The following is a 13,914-nucleotide window of genomic DNA, read 5'->3' as shown; positions in this document are numbered from 1 at the left end:
AGAGAGGGAAGAGGGGGGCCTGTGATTGGTATGGAAAATGAATAAAAAATTTTCTTAATTAAAAAAAAAGATTAAAATATACAGTGACTTTATCGTGAGCCAGGGAGCTGGCTCAGTCAGTAAAGTGTCTGCAGGGCAAGCGTGACAACATAAGATCCAGCGACCACTCTGAGAAGCCAAGCACACGTGGTGTGCATCACGGCAATCTTAGCACTGCCGAGGGAGAGAGAGGAGACTCGCTGGAGCTTGCTGGCCAGTTTGTCTTTTCCAATCAGTGAGCTCCAGTTTCAGTCAGAGACCCCTATCACAAACCATGCTGGAGAATGATAGACGAAGACACCTACTGTTACCACTGGGATCCACATACATATACACACATAGGAACACATACACAAGCCTACACCACTCATTCACACCCATGCACAAACACACATACATAGTCATACCCACATGCACACACATACCACACACACATATATACTCATGCACACATGCCTGCACACACACACACACACAGATGCACACACAAGCTTGAAAAAAGAATGACTTTAGCAACATCCTAAACTGTGTTTTTTTACTTGCTTTGTGATTCTCTGATTCATCTGACTCAAGTACCGTATACTTGAAGTACAGTGATGTGGAGTGAGGAGCTAGTGTTGTTTTATTTTTGTTGAGTTTTAGTTTTATTCCCTTGTCTCTTTCTCAAAGGAAAGAGCCGCTGTTTTAAAAGCTCAGAGAAGAAAATATACATTAATTTTTCCTGTCTTCTGTGTTTTCAAAATTGCCACTAGTGCTCACGAATGAACTCTCGTCTCATCCCTGTGCTTGTCTCAGAGCTGTCTTTTTCTTTTTTAATTTGGGTTGGGTTGGGTGTGTTTGTTTTGGTTTTTCACAGTGCTAGGATTGAACCTAGAACCTTGGGCATGCTGAGTAATGCTCTACCATTTCTTCTGAGACAGAATTCACTAAGTTTCCAAGGTGGGACTTGAACTCACTCACTCACCCTGTAACCTTTGAACTTTCAGTCCTGCTTCTCACTCTCTTGAGTAGCTAGAATTACAGGCCTGTGAGTACCTGGGATTACAGATCTGTGCCACCAAATACCCTGTAGTTTATTTTAGTTTTGTTAACCAAAAATTATAGAAACCAAGCCAGGCATAGTGGTACATACTTTGATCTCAGCACTTAGGAGGTAAAGGAAGATAGACCTCTGAGTTTGAGGCCAGCCTGATCTACAGAGCAAGTTCCAGGACAGCCAGGGCTACACAGAGAAACCCTGTCTCATAAAACCAATAATAATAATAATAATAATAATAATAATAATAATACCATATATATGAGCTGTTTTATAATTCTAAATTTAAATTATTTTGTAAATAAATTGGGGGATTTTTTCATATTCAAATGTGTAAGTGATTCCAAGGCAGTTGGAGGGCTCCTATTGCCTTCATTCTCACACATTCATCTTATGGGATTAATGTTTTTACATGTATTTCTGCCATCAGTTACATTGAAAAGGAAATTTTCTGTTCTGTTGGCAGCAATCCAAACAACTAAATAAAACTGGACTTCTCATGTGGATGCAGTTGTTTTAATTGCTACATTAATGTCCAACAATTGACCACAATTTATTCTCTGACAATGTAAAAGTCCTTTTTGGCCATATCACATAGCAAAACTGTCCTCTGATTATGCTTTTAAAACATTGGTTTCGATGTTTAATTCTTCAAGGAACAAATAGTTGCTATGTTGAACATCTTCCATGTTCAGCCTTTAGGAAAATCTAATTTTTTGGTCAATGGTGTTTATTCTAAGCTACTTTATCATGCACTATGTTAAGCCCAATTTTATTTGTTGTTGTTTTTATAGTTTAAAAATAATGTTAAGTAGAGTTTTTTGAGTGGGTAAATGTACTTAGAACTATTCCGTCTGACTCAATACATGGCATCAACATTGTCTTTGAGCCAATTGGCATGCAATTCATTAGGACAAAGGGTTGATTTAATACAGATCTCCACTAAGTAAGCTTAGCCTTCAGTGGCAACACTATATATATTGGGCTCATGAAGAATTACCAAAATACACAACCTTTTAAAAATAATCCAGTGGGATAAACTGTATCAAGAGAGGAAGCAGGGCCCAAAGATGGTGCAGCAAGTAATGCACTTGCTGCTGAGCCCAAGGACCCAATTGTTATCCCCAGAATCAAAACCAAAATAGGAGAAGAAAGTACTGACTCATACAAGACGTCCTCTGACCTCCACAGGTATACTATGGCAAACACACACACACACACACACACACACACACACACACACACACACACACGAAAATAAGTAAATAATAAAAGAAAGAAAATTTAAAAATAGAAAAACCATGAATAACCAAAGCCTATGAAGGATATTGCCTATAGCAGGTAGGGTCAACATTGTTCAAAGCAATAAATGATGTTCTTTGCTATTTGGAATTAATAGAAATTGGAGATAAGTCCTATTATATTTATTTTTTGAGACAGGGTTTCTCTATGTAGCTTTGGAGCCTTTTCTGGATCTCACTCTGTAGCCCAGGCTGGCCTCAAATTTACAGAGATCCACCTGCCTCTGCCTCCCCAGTGCTGGGATTATAGGTGTGTGCCACCACCACCCAGCAAGTCCTATTATTTTTTAAAAAGAGTTCACATCACATTATCAATCCTTAGTTTTTAAGTTCCTGACAGCAAACAAACTTCAACTTATCAAAACTATTGTTCTTTATCCTAGAAAAAAAGTTATTCCCAGAAAATGAAAACTTAAGTTTACACAGAAACTTCTGTATAAATGTTTATAGAAATTTATTTGTGATAGTCCCAAACTGTAAACAACCAAATGGTTTCCAGTCAATGATAAACAAACCACACCATAGACTATTATTCAACAATAAAGAGAAATGAGCCTTCAATTGATGGAACAGTCTAGAAGAGAAGAAATGTTTGAGTTGCTAGAGGCTGCAGTAATTACTGAATATTCCTAAAGCAGCATTTGAGACCCATGTAAGGATTTGTTCTGTTAAAATTAATTTTACCTCAAAATTGAAGGATTCTTTCAAAGGTATTTTTCCCAATCAAATTCTAGAAAGCGGTGTCTTTTAGCATTCTCCTTGGGAGCTGGGAAATAGCTCAGGGTAAATTGCTTGCTGTGCAAGAATGAGGACCTGCGTTTGGATCCTCCGAATCTGTGGAAAAGGCTGCGTGCGTGCGGCGTGCGTGTGGCTGTGCAAACCCCTGCAGCCCCAACACAGAACTGCAGAGATTGGTGGATTCCAGGGTCTTGCTGCTGGGCCAGCCCAGCGTAGCCAAAACAGCGAACGCAGTTCAGTGAGCTGTCTTGTCTCAAATATAAGATGGAGAAGTAATCGAGGAGGACATCTCAGCATCAAGCTCTGGCCTCCACTTCCTCCAAGAAAGGGAAGTACATATGAACACATGTGCAAACATGAACACACACACACCACACACACATCAAGTTTGTTGGTGTGTACACTGGAAATGTCAAATGAATTTCATGCTTAGATGATACAAACACCTAGCTCTGCCTCTCTTGTCCCATGAGTTGTCTGTAAGACAGCTTGAGGCTTTGGTCATTCTTGATCCTAGCTGGCCCTGAGTCTGGCTCTGCTCCCTGCAGGAACAGGAGGCAAAGGAATCTACAAAGAAGGAATGTATACAGAGTGGCCACTGTTCTAGGCAGACATCTTTAGCCAGAAACTGTATTTCTTCCTAACTAGATATTGAATACATCTCACAGGAGCCTAGAAGTATTTACACACACACACACACACACACACACACACACACACACACACACACACACACACCATTTCTTACTTTGGGTTAAGGCAGAGATTATATAACCTCTATACCTAGAGACATATACACATACTTATAAAGAATAGGTAGCAGGCTTTGTAAATGTACATGTGTGTATTCAACTGTTCATGTCCATTCAAGAATGCTCTCTCCTCTGCTCCCTAGTGTCTAAGATATACAAGACTGTAAAACAGTGACTGTTCTATAGACCAGTAAATAAGAATGTGCAATGCTTGAGTCTTCACTATTACTCAGTAATTTCCCCAAGACTTACTATCAATATCTTACTTACCATGTACCAGACATATCCTCAGATAACTGGAAAGCACTTTGCTTCCTTTGTAACCAGTGTAAGTACATATCAGTATGCAAGACATCCTTAGCAGGCCCTCATCAGTAATCAACCTAATATTCCATATTCCAGAGTGTCTCACCCTCCGCAGATTGTCCTGCCCATCCACAACTGGGAACCACAAGAGGAGCCCCACAAAGAGGAGGAAGTCGGTCCTTTGGTGGAGCATATTTACGAGGTAGCTATTTCTTTTTTTATTATTATTTAATTAATGTATGTGTTTGGGTTTGCGTGTGTGTGTGTGTGTGTGTGTGTGTGTGTGTGTGTGTGTGTGCACAGCATGTGTGCCTGGTGCTTGTGGAAGCTAGAAGGTGGCATCTGATCCTCTGGAACTGGAGTTACAGATGGTTGTGAACTGCCTTGTGGGTGCTGAGAAAGGAACTTCGTTCCACTGGAAGAGTAGCCAATGCTCTTAACTGCTGAGCCATCTATTCAGCCCAAGATAGTTATTTCTTATATTAAATTTTTTGAGGTTTTATTTATGTACTCTTTACTAATAAGAACTTCATAAAACCTCAGGTTCAAGTCCAAGGTCCAAACTTTATAACTTGTGCTATTATGGCTATAATGACTGGTGGGAATCAGAGTAACTGTAGTCTCATAAAAGTAGTTTGGTAACTTTCCTTCTGTTTCTATTGTGTGGAACAATTTGAAGAGTATTGGTATTAGCTCTTCTTTGAAAATCTGGTAGAATTTTTCGTTGAAACCAACTGGTCCTGAGCTTTTATTTATTTTTTTTTGAGACTTTTAATGACTGTTTCTATTTCCTTAGGAGTTATTGGTCTATTTAAATTGTTTATCTGGTCTTGATTTAACTTTGGTATGTGATACATATCCAGAAAATTGTCCATTTCTTTTAGATTTTCCAATTTGTGGAGTACAAGTTTTTGAACTGTGACCTGATGATTCTCTGGATTTCCTCATTGTCTGTTGTTATGTCTCCCTTTTCATTTCTGATTTTGTTAATTTGGATGCTCTCTCTCTCTCTGCCTTTTGGTTAGTCTGGATAAGGGTTTGTCTATCTTGTTGGTTTTCTCAAAGAACCAACCTTACTGAATAACTGTAGACAGACACTCAGTCCTCAGTGGTGAGATCTGTTACCTGACATAAAACATTTTATCTTATTAAATCACCTTTTAAAAATATTTTTATTTGTTCTCTACTCAATATTTGAACAGCCTATGCTTCAAAAAAACCACCTCGCTCCTTTGATTATATTTCTTCTCACATTTTCAGATACCCTTGAATTTACCTATATATAAACTAAATGTTATCAACTATAAAGTACTATTAAAATACTCGATGAATTAGTCATTATTGTGACAAAAGATAGATATAACTTATGAGGCAATAACATGATAGAATCATTTTACTTTTTTATTTGTGTAACTGAAATTGAAAATGAATAATTTATTCTGAGATCTGAATACCCCATGGATTAGTCAACTGTCTTCCAAGGCAACAGCATCCCACAGGAAGAGCCCAATGTTCTTTTACCACACAAAGTCTTAAACTGCTAAAAGTGGGATCACCTATTAACATGTTGCCTAAAACATTTAAATTTAATGAAAAAAAATAAACGTATAACAGAGGCTTAATTTAGTAGTTATCTAGGTTTTTCTTTAAAGTTAATGCCATCAGCCATCTAGTAATTCATTTTTAGGGGACCCAGGATGGAATTTCAGAAAAATAAAGCTCCAATCAGCTTTCTGGTTGAGATCCCTTTTTCCTTCATTCTCTGTCCCTTCATGCCACTGAACCAATTGTTCTGAATATGACTTCCTGTTTTTAATTGAAAATAGATTTGAATGCAGTATATTCTGATTATGGTTTCCCCTCCTCCCAGATCTTCCCCACTTGCCCACATACTCAAATCCATACACTTTCTTTTTCTCTCTCTCTCTCATTAGGATACAAACAGGCATTTAAATAATAATAATAATAATAATAATAATAATAATAATAATAAAAAAAATCAGATAAAATAAAAACAAATGGAACAATTAAGAGCCAAAGAAAAAACTCAAGAAACACACATAGACACAGAGACATATCATTTGCACATGCAGAAAGTCCATAAAAACATGAAACTGAAAACCATAACATACACATATATATGCAAAGGACCTGTAAGGGGGGGCATCCCTGACAAAGCATTATGAGACAAAGAACCTCAAAACGCCATTGAGTTCATTATGTGTTGCCCTTCTACTGCTGGGCATGGGACCTGGCCTTAAGAGTGCTTTGTATACCCAATGAGACTTCATTGGAGAAAACTCATTTTTCATTTGCAAGTGATTATCAATTGGAGATACCTTCAGGGTTAGGGATGGGAGCTTATGTCTACTTCCTCTCTCAGTGCTGGGATCCCACCTGGTAAAGACCCATGGAGGGACTGTGCATGCTGCCACAGTCTCTCTGAGTTCATGTGTGTGTCAATCCTGCTGTGTTTGGAAGCTCTTGTTTCCTTGGTGTTCTCTACCACCTCTGGCTCTTATCATCTTTTTCCCGCCTCTTCTGCAGTGTCCCCTGATCCTGGGGGGGGGGAAGCACTGATGAGGGGAAACATCCCATTTAGGATTGAGTGTTCCAAGATCTCTCTCTCTCTCTCTACATATTATCCAAGTGTGGGTCTCTGTATTAGTTCCTGTCTGCTGCAGGAAGAAGCTTCTCCGATGATGGATGAGTAAGACACTGATCTCTGGGTACAGCATAATGTCTTTAGGAGTCATTTTATTTCTGAATATGACTTTCATCTCAAGTGACAAGAATGTATTAGTTACTTTTCCACTGCTGTTATAAAATACACTAACAACAGTGACCTAAGGGAAGAGGGTCTGTTTTGGCTTATAGTTCCAGAGGAATACAGTCCGTCATGGCAGGAAAGACATAGCATCATAGCATCAGGCAGGGAGGACACAGTGGGCAGGAACAGGAGGCCTGCTAGTCACATTGCATCTGCACTCAGGAATCAGAGAGAAATGCATGCTTATGGGCGTGCTCAGCCCACCTCCTTCATTTATACAGCCCAGGGGGAATAGTCCCACCTACAATTAAAAAGGAGCCTTCCCACATCAACGCAAGATCAAGATAATCTCCCATGGGCCCATGTCTCAGGTGATCCTAGCTTCTGTCAAGCTGACAGTTGACACTAACCATTACAAAGGGCTATGAAGGGCTTCTCCCTGGTTAACAATGAAGATGTTCCCAAATGTGAGCTCTTCATCTATGGAGAAGTGATAACTCCTGAGTAGCACTGGCATAAAAATTTCCTTCAACTGTATATTCAGAAGCCCTGGCCTGAACTTAAGCTCTTCTGATAATAAAAGGACAGCCTGTCCTAACATAACTCAGGTCAAGAATTTCACAGGGAAAATAGCAAGGTGTCAAATCATTTATTAAACTGTGTGAGCCAATTGCCTCTTAAGAATGCTAAAACTTCAAAGTTTGGAAAAATGTTCAGATTCAATCATTTATGTGCAGCCCTGAATCTAGGGTTAGCATAAACATCATAAAAGTAATCACCAGGATGCCCCTCCCCCCAAAAAAACCCACCAAATATTTCTTACACACTAATCTCGTCTCATAATATGCTATGTTGGTAGATGCCATACTCCTTTAGTGATGTGAATTAAGCAGGTCATCAAAATAGGCAAAAACAAAAACCACATTGCTTTATAGATTCTGGTGATAATTATCAGAACTGAGCGGGGACAAAGATCTCTACAAATTTTGAAGAGAATGTGTAAACTCATAATTCCTTCCAATGTGCTCAGTGTCTGGGGGGATGTGGTCTGCGTCCTCTGAGTAGAATTCATGTGTTTAAAACGTTCGTCTTCATGAGATGTGCCCTTCCTTTCTCTGGGGTTGCCTAATGATAACACACCAGGACCTCAGCTTTGGAACAGTCCCTGGCAGAGAATTGTAGTGATCACAGACCAGCTTTGGTGCTTGATGGATGGCTATTTTCCCAGAGGGGGAAAGCGAGTGCATCACATGTGGTTGCAATTGACAAATCAGTAGTCAGGCAGGAGGAGGCCAATTCCAAATGTAAAGAAAGGATGGCTACACTGTGGAAGCCTATAATTAAAACTGCATTTCTAGTGCTGCCGTTACATTGACAGAAACTCAAGGTAAGCATGGCAGTGATCGCACACAGTGAGTACAGATGGAGCCTCTTTAATCTGAAAACAATGGAATGTACTATGAAGTCCAGTTGTTTTGATGCCTGCTCCAAGCAGAAAATACCACACCTGACCTCATGAGACAGGTCATAGTAAAAAACACAAGCATGTTAAAAAGCATTTGTAATGGGCTGGGCAGTTGGCTCAGTGGGTAAAGCCCTTGCCATGCAGGTGTGGCAACCTGCTTGTCATCCGAGTGTGTAGGAAGCCCAGGAAGGAAACCCCTGGAGCCAGCTAAATAGCTACACCAGCCCCATAGCAGTGAGCTCTGAGTTCAAGTAAGAGACACTGTCTCAATACATAAGGTGGAGAGCAATCCAAGGGGACAGCAGTTGATGTCAGCCTCTAGCCTCCAGAAGGCACCTGCACATGCACAAACACACTTCAAATAAATAAATACAAATATCTAAAAGGTTGCCATCAAGCTATGTATAATAAGGTATGTCTGAAACATCCGTGAATCTTGTAAGTACAGTAGGGTCCCATCCCTGAGATTTTACATGGTGTACGTGCAGTATTCTGAGGTTTAAAATACTTCTGGCCCCAAGCATTTCTGATATGAATTGCTCCATCTGGTCTTTGGGAAACTCATTCTCAAAGCTTGGCAGAGTCTTCCCTGAATATCTCCACACTGTGATTTCAGAATTCCCCCTGCCTGGGTGCATTTTATGTTCTATTTCCTACTGCCATAGTCAAAGCCAATAACATGTACTTTTCAAAACAGACACATAACAGACAGAGTTGGGCTACGTTTCTTAATGTGCCACCTTCTTGCAGCTGCATAATATCGGACCCAGCACCATCAGTGACACCGTTCTTGAAGTGGGCTGGCCATTCTCTGCACGGGATGAGTTTCTCCTCTACATTTTTCATCTTCAAACTCTGGGACCTCTACGATGTCAAACAAATCCTGAGATCAACCCACAGGATATAAAGGTAAGTGTGGTCTAGCCAGTGGCCCACTTTAAGTTGCTTCCGTGATCACTGAGCAGACCTTTTCTCTTGATTTTAAAGGGTATAACCTAGTGTAAAGTCTCGACCTGAGCAAGTGTTGACTGTTCATAGCAACCTGTCGACTACTGAGCCTTTTTCGATGATCACCTTCTATAGACAGTTTGATCAATAGCACAACCAAGCCAAAATCTTAATTAGGTATGTCACATTTAGGAGAGTTAGCACAAAAATGTAACTTTTGAAAGTCTTCTTGGTATATTGCCCAAAGACATTCGGATCTTTGCCAAAATGGGCGCTCACAGCTGTTGTCAATGGCAAGTGGTAAAATGTGAGAATTTGCCAAAGGCTGTCTCAATGCCCTGAGAACCCCTAGACTGGAATGTTCAGGGCTTCCGGGGCAGTGAAAGCTTGCAGAGAAGCCCAAAGCAGTGCCGTGCAGACTTTAAATGCTCCTGGGGGTCTAGGAAAAAGTAATGGCCAGTGCAGGACCTGGGGGGGTCTATGGCACTACAGGGTCAGGGAGGGATCTTGGGTCTTTTAGAATGCAGAGTCAGGGTGGGATCTAAGGAGTCTATTCGAAGCAGGATCAGAAAGGGTTCTTGGAGGTCGATTAGAAGGCAGAGTCTAAGTAAAGCCTGGGGGGGTCTAGAGAAAGTATAATAGGGCCTGACCTAAAGGTCTGTAACTAGGCTGGGTCAGAGCAGAGCCTGAGTATTTATTAAAATGTAGGTTCTGGAAGGAGCCTGGCAGTCTACTGAGAGCAGGTTCTGGGCTGGGCCCAAGCTTCTCCCTCTCTACCTGTTTCCACCATCTGTGAAACAGAAGCAGCTGCTTTGCGGACCACTTGTTCCTTAACAACGAGTCCAAATGTCCCAAGGCAGATCCTGTCCAGATAAAGGTCCAACTTTGGCTTAGGTTCCTTCTGGGAAGTAAAGAAATGAAGTAACATCAGCCCTTGAAAATGTCACATTTGCATGAAAACAAAAGCAAGACATTGTGTATCGGATGTTGTCCTCAGAAGACAGCCTCTCTCAAGAACATTCTCCTAGTAGTTACAAGGGCTCAGTGTCTCCGGTGCGAGGACGGACTTCCTAAACCACAGACTGAGCCATCCAGGACCGAGCCACAGACTCGGGGTCACTGCCACTCTGAATGGCTTCCTTTTTCACCCCCAAATGTTCAGTATGTAGAGACAAGAGGATTAACAGGAGGTTCAACAGGAAAGGACGTAAGGGGTGATAAGCCACTGTGCTCTTTATGGAGCGATTAACAAAGTCATTGTGTGACATGAAATTATTTTAAATACTTCCCGGAAGTCTTGTCTCACTTCCTCTTTCTTTCCCTTTCATTGAGAAAAATTTTTTGTCTTCAGAGACAGCAGTTTACTAAAGAATAGTGTCTTCTAAAGTTAGCAGATACTGTTTAGTAACTCAGCTCTTCGCACACTGTGCCCTGCATTTAACATATCTCCCACAGTCTTGAATCACATGCTCCAGCAGAAGGCTCCTAACTCTCTCAGAGTGCAATGTTTGGCTTATGTCTGACAGTGTTTATATATGTTTGTATATATTATGTAACTTGCTTAATGTGCACTCTGCTGGCTGTAAGGGTTTTTTTTTTCCTTCTGAGGCAATTTAACAATCATGTTCAGTGACAAGGACAGTCCTGACAGATAATGTGCATTAAATGTTGACAGATTTGTGCGAACTGAGTGGTAGTGAATGCTGAGCACCTGGTACTCTTCGGCTTCCCACTTACTCTTTAGCTGCGAATAGACTTACATTAAAAATCTGCCCAAGGCTAGGAAATTGTTTTAATGCAACTTAATTATGCTTCTTTAAGGAAAAAAAAAAACCTCTCAATCTGTGAAAACTGAATATAAGATTTTTATGAGAATATGAAGCAACAGCTTTTAAAAATAGTTTAATTAGAACAATGTATGAATTCCTGAGGTATGGCATAGTCGAATTGTCATGACTTTCAGGTTCTTAACATACTGTATAAAGATTTACTTTATGTATATGAGTGCTTTGTCTGCATACATGTATGTGTATCACATGCATGTCGGGTGCCTATGGAGGTCAGAAAAGGGCATTGGGTCCACTGGAACTCGAGCTGGCAGTGTTCTTAACCCCTAAGCCATTTTCTCAGCCTCCTTAATATACTTTAACAGCACTTAATATGTTCCCAGAGAAATTTCAAAAAAGCCTCTTATTAATAAATAGACATCAAAGCGATAATCTTTATTTTTTATTATCAGTGGCACTAATAATTGAGAGTACCTGAATATTATTTTCTCTTAAGATATTAAGTAGATTAATGACACTGCTATTAACTTATTCAGCAACATTCCTCGACATTGTAAAGATCAACAACTTGTTCCATATTAAGTATGGATAGAAATGAGTGAAAAACAGATTACAAAATTTTTTCAACACATAGGTTTAAAATTTTTTTAAATGGTAATATCAAGGCTAATTGAGAGCTTTGCTATGTTGTTTTAATGTATGTTTGTGTATAGTGTGTGCGTGCGTGCGCGCACGCGCGCGCGCATATGAACACACACACACTCATACACTCCCTTGTAGATGCCTGAGGTGACCACCAGTGTCTTTCTCTCCGTCATCCCAGGTGCTGGGGATGTCTTTCTGTATGCTGTGAATGTGTTGCTCTAATTGATTGATTGGTAAATAAAACGCTGATTGGCTAGTAGCCTGGCAGGAAGTATATAGTATAGGCGGGATAAGGAGAGAGGAGAATTCTGGGAGTGAAAGACTGAGTCAGGAAATGCTGGCAGCCGCTGCTGCCATGAAAAGTAAGATGTAAGCCGGGGGGTGGGGTGGGGGTGGCGGGGTGGGGGTGGGGGCTGGCGCATGTCTTTAATCTCAGCACTCGGGAGGCAGAGGCAGGCGGATCTCTGTGAGTTTGTGGCCAGACTGGTCTACAGAGTGAGTTCCAGGAAAGGTGCAAAGCTCCACAGAGAAACCCTGTCTTGAACAAAAAACAAAACACAAAGAGAGAGAGAGAGACAGAGAGAGAGAGAGAGAGAGAGAGAGAGAGAGAGAGAGAGAGAGAGAGAGAGAGAAGATCTAAAGTACCGGTAAGCCACAAGCCACGTGGCAACTTATAGATTAATAGAAATGGGTTAATTTAAGATGTAAGATCTATTTAGCAAGAAGCCTGCCACATCCTTACAGTTTATAAGTAATATAAGTCTTTGTGTGTTTACTTGGGTCTGAGCTGGACTGGAGAAAACTCCAGCTACACCCAGGTGTTCACTAAACCTGGAGCTTACCTACCCAGTTGGCCTGACTAGCCAGTGCATTCCAGGGAATCTCTGTCTCTGTCTCCCCAGTGCTGGCATTACATACAGCACCAGACCCAGGAGCACATGTCTGTAACACCATGGCGTCTATTTAATGATGACCGACTACTTCTGAGCATGTGGCCTGCTCTGGGGTGTGGCTGACACACCCAGTGTCCATTAGAGAAAATTCAGCTTTCTCTAAAGGACTGATTGTCCCAGCAGGTATCAGTTGTAAACAGCTTCTTGTATAGGGGTGGGACTTTGTGTCCATTTCCCTTTCTCATGCCGGGGTGTTTTTCTGGCTTGAATTTGCTCAGGTCTTATACATGCTGTCACAGACTCTGTGAGCTAATATGTGCATCAGCCCTATTGTGCCCAGATATATTGTTTCTTTGGAGCCATCCACCTCTGGTTCTCACAACCTTTCGGCCAGCTCTTCTGTGGCCTTGAGGGAAGAGATTTGATGAGGATATCCCGGTTTGGGCTGAGTGCTCCAAACTCTCACTCTCTGCATACTCTCCAGTTGTGCCGTCTCTGGATTAATTACCATCTCATGCCAAAGAAGTTTCTCTAACAAGTGTTGAACAACATATCGATCTTCTGTCAGGTGGACCTTCACACATCCCTTTAAAAAAGAAACCTGCTGGATCTAATTGGTGCTGCCCTTAAACACCTGAATAAGGGGTCATCCACCAGAGCATGGGCAGTCTACCAGTGACCACACCTCAAAGAAAAATGACACACCAGCCAAAAGTCATCAACTGCCTATATTCCCTCCATCCATGCTGGAATGTCCAGTGGCTTGACCTTGTGCAGGCAACCGTAGCTGCACTGAGCCCATGAGTGCCAGTGCCTTGTCATAGCAAGACGACAGCATCTCACATCCCTCTTCCTATCCTGCAGCTCTTACATTCTTTCCACCCCCTCTTCTGCAATGTTTCGTGAGCTCTGGAACCTGGAGGTGCTAGAAGTGGGTCAGTTGACCAGCTGGGAGTCTCTTCCTTAACTGTGGCCTCCTCTGCAATGCCTTATTAAAGGAAAGTGCCAGGTGGCGAGTGTCTCTTGAAACATCTGTGTCCCTGAGCAGTCCATCTTGTTCCGCCATTCAAACGATTTCCGCTCAGTCACCACCCCACCCCACCCCACCCCTTTTTTGTGCTCAGAGACACATCCTAGTCAACTTGTTCTCTCATGCAAGTTTTTGGCTGTGCTCACTTATGGCTGGAAAGATTTCTGACTTTGCTGAATCCATGCAACCTTTCTAACCAGCTCT

General features: G+C 41.3%; 1 protein-coding gene across 1 annotated transcript in view; it reads left to right on the top strand.

Moving 5' to 3' along the window:
- Itga8 (integrin subunit alpha 8) overlaps nt 1-13,914 on the top strand; it is a 175,347-nt gene that overhangs the window by 126,520 nt on the left and 34,913 nt on the right. Inside the window, 2 exon segments of the mRNA XM_028870532.2 lie at nt 4,269-4,374; nt 9,158-9,316. Coding sequence (XP_028726365.1) covers nt 4,269-4,374; nt 9,158-9,316 — 265 coding nt within the window.

This window comes from Peromyscus leucopus, chromosome 5, assembly GCF_004664715.2.
Source record: "Peromyscus leucopus breed LL Stock chromosome 5, UCI_PerLeu_2.1, whole genome shotgun sequence".
NCBI classification, from domain to species: domain Eukaryota; kingdom Metazoa; phylum Chordata; class Mammalia; order Rodentia; family Cricetidae; genus Peromyscus; species Peromyscus leucopus.
Note: the sequence above shows the minus strand (reverse complement) of the source record. Positions and strands in the feature narration are given on the sequence as shown.